The sequence below is a fragment of the Ascaphus truei genome, unplaced genomic scaffold, assembly GCF_040206685.1.
Source record: "Ascaphus truei isolate aAscTru1 unplaced genomic scaffold, aAscTru1.hap1 HAP1_SCAFFOLD_532, whole genome shotgun sequence".
Classification (NCBI taxonomy): Eukaryota; Metazoa; Chordata; class Amphibia; order Anura; family Ascaphidae; genus Ascaphus; species Ascaphus truei.
Window position 1 is genome coordinate 56,956 of NW_027456863.1, and position 13,045 is coordinate 70,000.

The following is a 13,045-nucleotide window of genomic DNA, read 5'->3' on the forward strand; positions in this document are numbered from 1 at the left end:
TCTCCCATGCACAATTATCTCTACTAAATAAGGGACTGGGTTTTGTCCCAGTTCAGGACTTCCACTTGTTCCAGACTGTGATTGACCTCCAAAGGTTTACTCGCAAATTATCCTTAAAAAAGTTTTTTATATCAAGAGGACATTTTCAAACTAATAACTTGTCGGACTCTGATAATGATGTTGTATTACCCAATACTGATGATGAACTACCTAATATTGTTACTAATGATGCATTAACTAATATTTCTCTTGATACCTTTCAGGAAACCTGTGTATTATCAGACTTGGACACATTACTTGAGCAGCAAGGCGAAGAAATCAATGCTTTCTCCCAACCTTTCTTTGGCACCCACTCCTCAGGATTTAAAAAGAAGTCTATCTTCTGCCCCAATGCCAATAGGGGGCCTTTCATTACGGCATTTGAAAGGTTGGTAGAAAGAGACCTTCAAATTTTATCTAAAGGTTTCTCCTGCTCATCTATGCATGCCAATAACCTGACATACACGGAGATTCATGAACTAGACACCTTGAAGCATAACAAAGACATCATGTTTAGAAATGCTGATAAAGGTGGAGCCCTTGTGGTTTTATCCACCCTACAATACAAACAGGAGGCATTACGGCAGCTAGGGAATCCGGATCCGTATAAATTTCTTAAAAAGGATCCAACACAGGACTTTATTAGTCAACTAGATGAAATTATTGAATTTGGAAAGATACTTTGTACATTAGACAAACATGAGATTGAATTTTTGAGAAGTCCACATCCCGTGATTCCGGTATTCCACCATCTCCCAAAGATCCATAAGTCACTGGTCGACCCTCCTGGTCGTCCTATAGTGGCAGGTATTGGATCTTTGGGAGATGGGTTATCGCGGTATGTGGACTCTTATCTCAAACCATTGGTACTGGCATTACCGTCATTCATTAAGGATTCCACGGACCTCATGGTAGATGTAAAGGATCTGGTCTGGAAAAAAGAATACAGATGGGTCACCCTTGACGTGATCTCTCTGTATTCCATCATTAATCACGATCACGGGTTATTAGCTATCATGCACTTTTTAAATTTATCACATCTGTCCACTTCACTTTGCACTTTTCTATTAGAATCTATTAAATTTTTATTAACTCACAATTATTTCTTATTTGATTCACGTTTTTATTTACAATTATTAGGCACTGCAATGGGCACAAGTTTTGCACCATCATATGCAAACTTATTCATGGGGTTATGGGAAGCACAATATATATATCACAGTAATAATTCTTATCGTTCACAAATTATTTACTATAAAAGATTCATCGACGATCTCATTATTATATGGGACGGCGATGAATCATCACTTGTAGCATTTATAAACACACTTAATATCAATAATGTTAATATCAAATTCACTTATGAACAAAATATAAATTGCATCAATTATCTGGACCTGCTCCTTTACATAGACCATGACATGCTAATCCAAACTGACATATTTCGCAAGCCAAACTCCCGAAACACACTACTGTCAGCCAAAAGTTGTCATCCCCAATCTTTAATCAAAAGTATTCCGAGGGCCCAATTTGTAAGGTTGAGACGGATATGTTCTGATGACGAGAATTTCTCTTTGCAGTCACAAGCACTATTTGAGAGATTCCAAGCCAGGGGTTACAAATATACAGATATCCAGACAGCATACGAGTACGCTATGACTTTGCATCGCCCTGGAATCCTCGATAAAAAGAAAAAAGACAAACATCATAAGGGGTACATACAATCTAAGAGCAAGTATAGTGATATGAGTCCATTATTCATCACGACTTATAGTCGCCAATCCAAGCTTATATGCGACATTGTGCATAAACATTGGCACACCCTGTGCCTTGATAATGATATTGCTGAGTTTACCTTGAAGGGACCAAAATTTTCATTCCGTAGGGCTAAGACACTAGCATCACACCTCTCGCCAAGTCACTTTCAAACTAAAACTGATCTTAAAAGAATTGGTAGTATTCCTAAAGGTTTTTATGCATGTGGAAATTGTTCCATGTGTAAATATGTTCATAGTACAAAATTTGTCCAAACTGACATCAATGGAAAAAAATATTTTATTAAAGAATTTTTGAATTGTAATACATCCTACACCATTTATCTTTTGAGATGTGGTTGCAAAAAATTGTATGTGGGACGAACCATTCGGCCAGTCAAGACCCGCATTGCCGAGCATGTCAGGCTTATTAAAAAGAATGATGTATCTCATCCAGTTCCCAGACACTTCTCCAGATGCCCTAAAGGGGGAATAGCCAACTTTTCCTATATGGCAATTGAACATATCCCTTGTAACGCTAGAGGAGGCCATAGAGAGGGGGTATTAAATAAACAGGAAATGTATTGGGTGTACACTCTGAACACACTCCATCCGGCCGGCATCAATCAGGAGTGGGAACTGAAACACTTCCTGATGGGGTAATGGCTACGTTTTGGGGTGGGTTCACAGTGTTCACCCAATTACATTGTGATCTGGGAGGTGACATATTAAGTTACTGTCTGTCATGCGGTTGCCACTGTATTCATGGATATGAATTATGTGAATAAATTGATAAAATGTTTATATCCCTTTAAGGTGAATCTTGATACTGAAAATGCTTTATAAGTACTGAAAAGATTTTATAAGTACTAGATATATGAAATCCTTTGTTATACATCTGTATACTTCCATTAATTGATATAGCTTTATATAATAATAATGATGCTGGTAACTTAAAACATCAGTAGTTGTGTTTTTAAATGTATCCATTATATGTTCTGTTTTGTTTTTAAGATTTTTCATGTGTATGTTGTAAATACCTTGTTGTGCAGCCATTGCTATGGGGATTGTTGTGGAGATAGTTATCCACTTTAATGATTAATCTACCACAGGTTAGGTTTAAATACGTTCCCTGTTTCTATTGGTGGCAGATGGATTTGGCAAAACTTTTAAATAGTGACACAGTTTTGACACCAACCTTTGCGAAAGTTAGATACCATGGCCGATAAATCCTTGGTCTCCTGTTTAAAGGCATCATGGACAGAGTAAGTGGTGTGCCCCTCATGTGTGGTACGGTGGCACTCCTCACACAGCAGCGCGTGGTCTGTGTTGCAGTAGCGGACAATCTCGTTTCCCTTGTGGGCAAAGCACTTTATAGCATTGTCCACTTGGATGGATGCATCTTCCAGTGTGTGCGACAGAAAAGCTTTGTTCCCGTGAATGTTGTACAAACAGCTCTCACAGAAGATCAGGTTACAGGTGATGCACTTCTTCATGGTGCTGCGCTTACACTTCGTGTCACACAGCTGGCAAAAGATCCTGATCTCCTGAAGCATCTGATCAGCAGAATCGGGCAGTTTTGCCATCTCAATCTTCTTCCTCCAGTCCATCACAATGATTTTCATGAGATAGTTCTGAGGGAACTTGACATCTTTGAGTGTGTCAAACTGGAACTCGGAATGACAGATGGGGCACTGCACCACTATGTCGCCTCTCTTATCCTGACGCATCCCGCTCTTCATATTCTGCAGGCAGGTTTCGCAGATGGTGTCTTCACAGGGCAAAAGGTAGGGGTTGATGTAAAATTTGGTACATCCAAAACACAGGAGCTCTGGGTACAATGGTCCAATAAAGGTCTGTATGTCCTGCAGGCTTAAACTTGAGGAAACTTCTTCAACTTTGTTGCTAAATTTCAGAAAATAATCAAAATATAGTAAGAGATTAGCTGTAGTGTGAAATGCGCAGGAAATTATAGGCAAGGTTGTAAGTGGGTATAACTATTAATTCCATCGCTGTCAAAGAGCTGCAATGGGTCGCACGCCTCTTTGGCAACAAAGGGGTTAATGTCCTTATAAAGTTCTAGAACTTTGACCACTGTAAACTGCAGGAAAATGTCATCGTGTGGGACAGAAACTGCAATAATCTGGTCTCCAAATCCGAGTAGGAATAAATCCTTAAACATTCCAATCAAGCCATGAGAAAGCGGGATCTCTCTACCACCTGCTATTTAAGATGGCACTTTTCCATGGCTCTAGATCAGATATAACTCTTGGTATGTAACACAAATAGCTCTCTACTCTGCCACTTTTACAAAGGCTGGCACTGCTGCTTGAACCACTTGATCACTGAACAGAGTGGACATGTACACTGAAAGGAGTAGATCATCATCTATCAGATAAACAAAAAAATGCCGTAAGACATCCCAGAATTGACAACTCTGGTGGGACCATCAAAGAGGGCTAATTAGTTAAATATGAAAGATAACAATCAGTACTATAAACTGACTACTATTTTGGCACAAGTAATCTTAAACCAGTATATTTCCCAATTATTCATGGCCAAGGCAATACAAAACCACGCGTAGACTATTACCAGGCCAGCCATGTTGAACATTCAGTGGTAGCCACTGTGTAGTTATTACAATTATTAATGTTTATAAGGATTTAACATATTTCACAGCACAGTACAGTACAATAGAGGATCAAAAATGGTGACATACATAACAGGAGAATTTCTTGTAAAGTTGTCACATGCTAACACAATAGCTAAGGGACATCCCTGCTTAGAGGAGCTTACAATTTCAAATAGTCCATAACAATGAGCAGAGGAAGCTAGCCGCTGTTATAGTGCACGTTCCTAGTGCAAGGGGATCGCCTTTAAACCTGTTTGAAATTAGCAATAAAGGACGTATCCTAATCCCCCATCAATGCTGTATATCCATGTGCTATCATTGAATGAATGGTGTGTTTCAAGGCAATGACACTGCTACACTGTAAATCGGGATTTTCAACTATTCCGCGGGCTTCCCTAAAGGTTTCCGTGGCTGACAGGGGTGGTGGGGGGGGAGAGCAGGTCCAACTTCCGTCTGTGGGACCGCCGCAGCTTTGGAGGCCTCCTCGCCCCAAAGTAAGATTTTTTTTTGGGGGGGGGGGAGAGGTGTGCGTGTGTTTTTAAGATGGGGGGAATTTGAGAGGGAGGGTAATTGAGGGAGTGGAGAAGGAGGGGAAGAGAAAGAGGGGCGAGTGTAAGAGGGAGGGAGTGTAAGATGGCTAGAGAGATGGGGAAATGAGAGATGGGGGGAAAAGAAAGGAGAGGGGAATGAGAGACGGGGGAGTGATAGACAGGGGAAGAGGGAGAGTGGGAGACAAGGGGGAGTAGGGCTGGGGTTCCCCAAAATGTCACCATATATTTCTAGGATTCCTTAACTAAATAGAGGTTGAAAACCACTGGTGTACATACTGTATACAAACATATATAACATTATATATTGGCAGCCTCAATGATGATTTTCAGGGACCTAGTCTCTAAAGAGCACACTTATGATCCTGGAAATGTAAAAAATCTGATGCATGCAAAGCTTGGTACAGTGTGTTGATGTTTATATGGTGATCCCTCCCTAACCCACAATAATAGCCAACAACCATGAGGATCTTTCCAGATACAAAGAAATGATTGTTTGGGCCCCTTCCACCATGGATTCCTTACCTAAATGTCCCCTGGGACATATTTGTGGATAACCAATTAATATCCCACTTAACAGTGCTGTGCAACACATTGCAGGCCCCTCTAGTATGACAATGAATTGGTTATTCCTATTTATCTTAATTCTGTAGTGATAGCAAGTAGACTCGTCCTCCATAACGTCACTTTTTGCTTGTTTAAGGGAACGTACCAATCTTCTACCTCGCTCTGTTTTCTTCTTCTGCGCATTGGAAAGCAAGCCATTTTCAAGTTGTTTCAAAGCACTGGTGTCACGGCTCTTCTTCATTTGTGTTCTGTTAGTAGCTTAAAAGAAGCAACTTATTTCAAGGAAATCATGATTTTTCTTTCCCTCCCCCTCCCCCCAACCCATAAGTTTTCCATTTCCCCTGGGGTTAAGATGACAATGAGGAACCCAAACATCTATCACAATTCATACAGCTGATGGTTGGCTGAGGACGATGTCATAATAGGACCCTTATCTGGCAGTTTCAGTGCAGCAGCCAATCAGATACACTATATTCCATAACATTCCATCTTATTCCAAATGTAAATGCCACTGTCCTTCAAGATAGACAGAATTTTATTCCAGGCACAGCGCAGATAAAGAAGCTGTTTACATGTACGCGTTTTCATTACATTTATGACATTTATAATTAAGTAACTGGTCTAAAATATGAAATATCCCAATTTGAGTGAAATCACTAGTTAGATATTAGCCATACACTATGTATATATAGTTAGACAATTACGAATTTACAATGTGAGTATGCACATTTTAAACTGTTTCCCTTTGTGTTTTAGATCAATTCTGCTTACTAATTAAGATATCGCTACACAAAGGTTGGTATTGATTATTTGAGGAATGTCTTATTAGATAATTTAATATTGGATATAGATAATATTATGTGTGATTAGATGTGTTACTGTAGATCGGTGAATACGAGACTGAACATGTGAGCAGGAATATATGTTGCTTTTCTGAGTGGGTAACATGTAATCTTGGGACAATTCACTGTAATTTGTAGAACAGAATAATGTCTAAAAGGAAAAGCAAGATGCTCACAAAAAAAGCTTTACAGAGGTGTATTTCTGATGGTGTTTCTTTACACTATTAAATTGTTCTTCATTAAAGCTGCAGTTCAAGCTGTCGTTTAAAAAAAAATCATTCAATACAGTATGTGCATCAATACAATCTCCACACTGACAAGTGATTAGCTAAATTGCTGATCGATCCATTCTTCTGTAATCGATCGCTGAAATTCGGCAAGGGGTTCAATAAATGCATCTTGGGTAATCTTCTGCTGCACTGACAACCAAGTTCTGCGAGGAAGAGCATGTGACCAGGCAGGAACTAGATTCAATTGGTTCACTGCTAGAGAGGGCAGGGCTCAAAAAGGTGTTGCTGTTTCAGAAGGGGGAGATGGTGTCACTTTCTATATGATTGCTACACTGTAGGAACAAAAATGGCTGTTACATTAGAATACATTAAAAATGTCTTTACAATTGTTTTTTTTAAATGCTACACGTATTTTCTCATATACAGAACTGATTTCTTTAAAAAAAAATGCACATGTAGTATATTGCTTGTACTGCAGCTTTAATACTTTCAGAGCTGAAATTGTGTGTTCTCTGGCAATACAGACATTGCAGGCTAAATACAGGGCTGAGTAGGTAGATTGTCACTGCAAGTAAAATACTCATAAAAATAAAACCGTGAAGCCCAAAGCTAAGAAGGAGAATACATTATATACTCACACTCAGTAACATCTCTTTTTCCGTTACCACCTCTGTCTCTGCAGTAGTGAAGGCCCCTATAAAAAACACTGCACACAGTATGATTCGCATAAAAAAAGTTTGTTTAACATCAGCTATGAAAAGCCACTTCCATGTCTCCTGAAAGCTGCAGTGCCACTTACATAGCCTACGTTTTATTTAAAAGTAGAGTTTAAATGTTAGCACCAGCACTGTCAGGGTGCAGGTGTGCTACTGTAGCTACCAAGAGATCCCTGAGAGTCTGCGGTTGCACTATGCACAAACACCAAGCAAAGGCACCAACATTATTTTCTTTCTTTTTAAGGGGGAGGGGGGGGGGGGCGGGGGGTTGACACCTAATCATTGGAACTCAGAGCCTAGGACTTTAGCTCTTATGCGCTTCAATAGGATCTGGAGATATATGAAAAACTTGTTGAGTAGGTGTCACTATAGTCTGGATCAAAAAATTGTGATTAGTGCTAATATATATGTAGCCATGTGTAAAATTGGTGTACATATCTCTTTCTCATGCTGGCAGTAAACCTGGTAAGTATGCAGGATTGCAGGCAACAATCATGGAGGTTTGCCCTCAAACCCTGGTGAGGTGTCATATGTCCCAAAGGGAGTGACAACATGCTTTATGTCCACCCTTAGTGACACAGAGCGTGTCTGTTTTCTGGAGGTGATATAAGACACAGAACTGCCTAAAGTTAGCAGTTCAGTCCTGTTGGTGTTCTGACTCTGTTCAGTGAGAGGCATGTGGAGGTCTGCAACAGTGTTGCAGTGTCTGATGCAAGAGCTGTGAGTCTGGGCAGCTCAAAGCAGACAGACAAGCTGGTGAATCTCCTTGAGGGGAGAGGTGGAGAACAACTCTATTAGAGGAGAAGGAATCTTCCTAATGGAGTGCAGCAGAGAAATGAGCGGCTGAGCTGCTAGCTGTGAGGGGCAGCTTGCCCATACCAACCGCAATAAAGATGTCCTTGATAAAAGATAACCTCATGTATGAGTCTGGAATTACTCTGCAAAGGAAGGCACCACAGAGGAGTTCCTCATCAGAACCATCCCCATGAGGACGCAGGGATCCTGATGAGGTGGAGGCGCTGCACTGGATATAGATAGGACTCGCACACACTACCTCAGCTGCCTTTCTGGGTTGGCATTCCCCATACACCATCATGCGGGAGACTCAGGAGTTCTGTTGCCAACAGGTGCACCACCAGACACGACCATGTAATTGGGGCTGGTTAGACCAGAGGGGCCAATATGAGATTGGGGGGTCAGGCCATACAGAATACCTGTTACATATATATATATATATATATATATATATATATATATATATATATATATATATATTTTTTTTTTTTATATAGATATATTACATTGTATAAATGATGCATAAAATCTATGCACCATATACATTCTGCAAATGAATGTTAACAATATAATTGCAAGCTACTCTACCAGTAAATACAAACACTTCCAAACAAGTCAACTATTTTAACCAATCAAGTAAACAAAAATCAATATATACTGTAAGTACCAACCAGAAAACACAATTTAAAACCAAAGCTAACCCTTACAATACCAAGGATTACATCTATCTAATTGTAAAAAACCTTATACTTTATACACAGCATTGCAATAAACAAAATACATGATGAACAATACAGTACATTCCCTGTATCTCCCTGCCTTCAGTGTAATCTGTTTAAAGCCCCCTCACCCCTAATGTTTCTGTTAAACAGATTACACTGAAGGCAGAGAGATGTAAAGGCCTAAAGCCCCCTCCCCCCTAATGTTTCTGTTAAACAGATTACACTGAAGGCAGAGAGATGTAAAGGCCTAAAGCCCCCTCCCCCCTAATGTTTCTGTTAAACAGATTACACTGAAGGGAGAGAGATGTAAAGGCCTAAAGCCCCCTCCCCCCTAATGTTTCTGTTAAACAGATTACACTGAAGGCAGAGAGATGTAAAGGCCTAAAGCCCCCTCCCCCCTAATGTTTCTGTTAAACAGATTACACTGAAGGGAGAGAGATTTTACAGAAACACACATTAGGGGGGAGGGGGCTTTAAACAGATTACACTGAAGGCAGAGAGATGTTTCTGTTACCAGTAAATCTCCCTCCCTGCTGTCAGTGCAGTGAATGTAAATGTGGGGAGGGGGGGGGGGACCCAATGTGCATCCTGTGAGGTCTAACCACCCTCACCCCCTACCCACATACCGTTACCCCCCCCCATCCTGGCCATGGCCCCTCCGCTTCTGCAAAACAGACACAAAAATTAAAACATACAAAGTAATGTCCCCTAACCCCTTAATCACCATAGCGGTTATTAACCGCTAGTCATGAAGGGGTTAACCCACCCTCACCCACCACTTCCTCTTACCCCCACCCACCCTTAGTCTTCCCTCCCACCCACCCTTAATCTTCACCCACCCCCCCAACCACCCTTACTCTTCCCCCACCACCCCACCCACCCTTACTCTTGACCCCCCCGCCCTTAGTCTTCACCCTTCCTGTTCACACAAACTCTTACACCCCCCCACACCCAACCTTCCTCTTTCCCCCCCAACCACCCTTCCTCCCCCACCAACATTAATTTCCACCCACCCTTTATCTTCCCCCCCAACACACATCCAGCCTTTCTGTTCCACACCCACCCACACACCCTTTCTCTTCCCACCCCCACCCACCCTTACTCTTACCACACCCACCCACACTTACTCTTCCCCCCCCAACCACCCTTACTCTTCCCACCCCCACCCACCCTTACTCTTACCACACCCACCCACACTTACTCTTCCCCCCCCCAACCACCCTTCCTCTTACCCCCACCCACCCTTACTCTTCCCACCCACCCACCCTTCTTCTTCCCCCCCCGAAGCCACACATCCTTACCCCCCCAACATTTTTTTCCCCACCACCACCACCCACACACCCTTTGTCTTCACACCCCCCCACCCACACACCGTTTCTCTTCCACCCACCACCCACCCTTCCTATTCCCCCACCACACACCCTTCCTCTTACCCAACCCCCACCCAACCTTCCTCTTCCCCCACCCCCACCTTCCTCTTCCCCCACCCACACTTCCTATTTCACCTCACCAACCACACTTCCTCTTCCCCACCCCCCACCCACCCTTCCTCTTCACACCCCCACCTTTCCTCTTCCCCCACCCCACCCTTCCTCTTCCCCCCCCACCCTTTCTCTTCACCCACACACCCTACCTCTCCCCCCCCCACACACACTCTACCTCTTCCCCCCCACCCACACTTCCTCTTCAACCACCCTTCCTCTTCACCCACCCTTCCTATTCAACCACCCCCCACCCAACCTTACTCTTCACCCACCCCCCCACCCACCATTACTCTTCTCCCCCCCACACACCCACCCTACCTCTTCACCCCCACCACCCACCCTCCCTCCCTCTTACCCCCACACACCCACCATTCATTTTTCACCCCACACACACCCACCATTCATTTTTTTTATTACATTAATTGTATAATTTTACACACATCAACAGTTATGTGCTAGATATGTTACACTTTCATTACTTTTTATTAATATAGTTTTTATTCAAAACATTTACCTATTAACATTCCGGGCAACGCCGGGTCTCTCAGCTAGTATATATATATATATATATATATGTATATGTGAAGTTATGTGAGTAAAAAAGTGACAAAAACCCTCCATAGCAAGGCAAATAGCAAATGGAAATATTACTGTATGCTAATTTGTATGTATATATATATTTACATGTATATATATATACACACACACTTCAAATACGGATAGTGATTCACGTCAATGATATATATATTCACTTTCTGGGAGTATAAGAGTGACTGTCCTGTTGTTCCTTTTTTTGTATCCATCATTGAATGGTACAGTATGCACCCTCTCTTTACGTTTATTTTATACTAGCTGAGAGACCCGGCGTTGCCCGGGATGTAATGTTCCCGCTCCTCTCTGTCTCCTCTCTCCACCCCTCTCTCTGTTTGTCCCCCATTCACATCAATCCAGTCCCCCCCTCCCTCCTTTACAGCTTCATGCAGTGTGTGTGCGTCAGTCATTGTGTGTGCGTCAGTCAGTGTGTGTGCGCGCGCTTGCGTCAGTGAGTCTGACGCAGAAACACAAACACACAGACTGACTGACGCACACACACACAGTCAGTGTGTGCGTGTGTGTGTGCCTCAGTCAGTCAGTGTGTGTGTGCGGCAGTCAGTCATTCAGTGTGTGTGCGTGCGTGTGCGCGTGTCAGTCTGTGTGTGTGTGTGCGTGTGGCTGTGAGGGGTTGTGTGCATGCGGCTGTGAGGGGTTGTGTGCGTGCGTTAGTACGTATGTGTGTGTGTCAGTCAGTGCGTCAGTCAGTCAGTGTGTGTGTGTGTGTGTGTGTGCGTGCGTCAGTCAGTGTGTGCGTGCGTCAGTGTGTGTGTGTGCGTGCGTCAGTCAGGGTGTGTGCGTGCGTCAGTCAGGGTGTGTGCGTGCGTCAGTCAGGGTGTGTGTGCGTGCGCGTGCGGCTGTCAGGGTGTGGCTGTCAGGGTGTGTGTACGTGCGGCTGTCAGGGTTTGTGTGCGTGCGCCAGTCAGGGTGTGTGTGCGTGCGCCAGTCAGGGTTTGTGTGCGTGCGCCAGTCAGGGTGTGCGTGCGTGCGTCACTCAGGGTGTGTGCGTGCGTCACTCAGGGTGTGTGCGTGCGTCACTCAGGGTGTGTGCGTGCGTCAGTCAGGGTGTGTGCGTGCGTCAGTCAGGGTGTGTGCGTGCGTCAGTCAGGGTGTGTGCGTGCGTCAGTCAGGGTGTGTGCGTGCGTCAGTCAGGGTGTGTGCGTGCGTCAGTCAGGGTGTGTGCGTGCGTCAGTCAGGGTGTGTGCGTGCGTCAGTCAGGGTGTGTGCGTGCGTCACTCAGGGTGTGTGCGTGCGTCACTCAGGGTGTGTGTGTGCGTGCGTCACTCAGGGTGTGTGCGTGCGACAGTCAGGGTTTGTGTGCGTTAGCCAGTCAGGGTTTGTGTGCGTGCGCCAGTCAGGGTGTGCGTGCGCCAGTCAGGGTGTGTGTGCGTGCATCAGTCAGGGTGTGTGTACGTGCGGCTGTCAGGGTTTGTGTGCGTGCGCCAGTCAGGGTTTGTGTGCGTGCGCCAGTCAGGGTGTGCGTGCGCCAGTCAGGGTGTGTGTGCGTGCATCAGTCAGGGTGTGTGCGTGCGTCACTCAGGGTGTGTGCGTGCGTCAGTCAGGGTGTGTGCGTGCGTCACTCAGGGTGTGTGCGTGCGTCACTCAGGATGTGTGCGTGCGTCACTCAGGGTGTGTGCGTGCGTCACTCAGGGTGTGTGCGTGCGTCAGTCAGGGTGTGTGCGTGCGTCAGTCAGGGTGTGTGCGTGCGTCACTCAGGGTGTGTGCGTGCGTCACTCAGGGTGTGTGCGTGCGTCACTCAGGGTGTGTGTGTGCGTGCGTCAGTCAGGGTGTGTGCGTGCGTCACTCAGGGTGTGTGCGTGCGACAGTCAGGGTTTGTGTGCGTTAGCCAGTCAGGGTTTGTGTGCGTGCGACAGTCAGGGTTTGTGTGCTTGCGCCAGTCAGGGTGTGCGTGTGCCAGTCAGGGTGTGTGTGCGTGCATCAGTCAGGGTGTGTGCGTGCGTCACTCAGGGTGTGTGTGTGTGCGTCACTCAGGGTGTGTGTGTGCGTCAGTCAGGGTGTGTGTGTGCGTCAGTCAGGGTGTGTGCGTGCATCAGTCAGGGTGTGTGCGTGCGTCACTCAGGGTGTGTGCGTGCGTCACTCAGGGTGTGTGCGTGCGTGCGTCAGT

The 13,045-nt window shown here is 44.5% G+C and overlaps 1 protein-coding gene across 3 annotated transcripts; it reads right to left on the minus strand.

Annotated features, from left to right (window-relative positions):
- Positions 1 to 1,339: 1,339 nt before the first annotated feature.
- LOC142485088 (tripartite motif-containing protein 42-like) lies at positions 1,340 to 8,597 on the minus strand. Of its 3 annotated transcripts, XM_075584294.1 has the most exons (4): positions 7,251 to 8,597; positions 5,686 to 5,788; positions 2,992 to 3,698; positions 1,340 to 1,718 (listed from the first exon to the last, which is right to left on the minus strand). In XM_075584294.1, the coding sequence occupies exons 2-4, from the start codon at positions 5,736 to 5,738 to the stop codon at positions 1,693 to 1,695; spliced, it is 786 nt and encodes a 261-aa protein (XP_075440409.1). In that variant the 5' UTR covers positions 5,739 to 5,788; positions 7,251 to 8,597; the 3' UTR covers positions 1,340 to 1,692. The 3 variants fall into 3 exon arrangements, with proteins under 3 accessions (XP_075440409.1, XP_075440407.1, XP_075440408.1); XM_075584292.1 differs by lacking the exon at positions 1,340 to 1,718 and having other exon boundaries at positions 2,077 to 3,698; XM_075584293.1 differs by lacking the exon at positions 1,340 to 1,718 and having other exon boundaries at positions 2,077 to 3,698; positions 5,686 to 5,798.
- Positions 8,598 to 13,045: the final 4,448 nt, after the last annotated feature.

What these genes read in the sequence shown, in the direction of transcription:
- LOC142485088 (XM_075584292.1), bottom strand. Translation starts at nt 5,738, where the DNA reads ATGGCTTGCTTTCCAATGCGCAGAAGAAGAAAACAGAGCGAGGTAGAA. An exon ending in CAGAGCGAGGTAGAAGATTG is followed by an intron (nt 3,699 to 5,685) that starts GTACGTTCCCTT and finishes TCTGAAATTTAG; the next exon opens with CAACAAAGTTGAAGAAGTTT.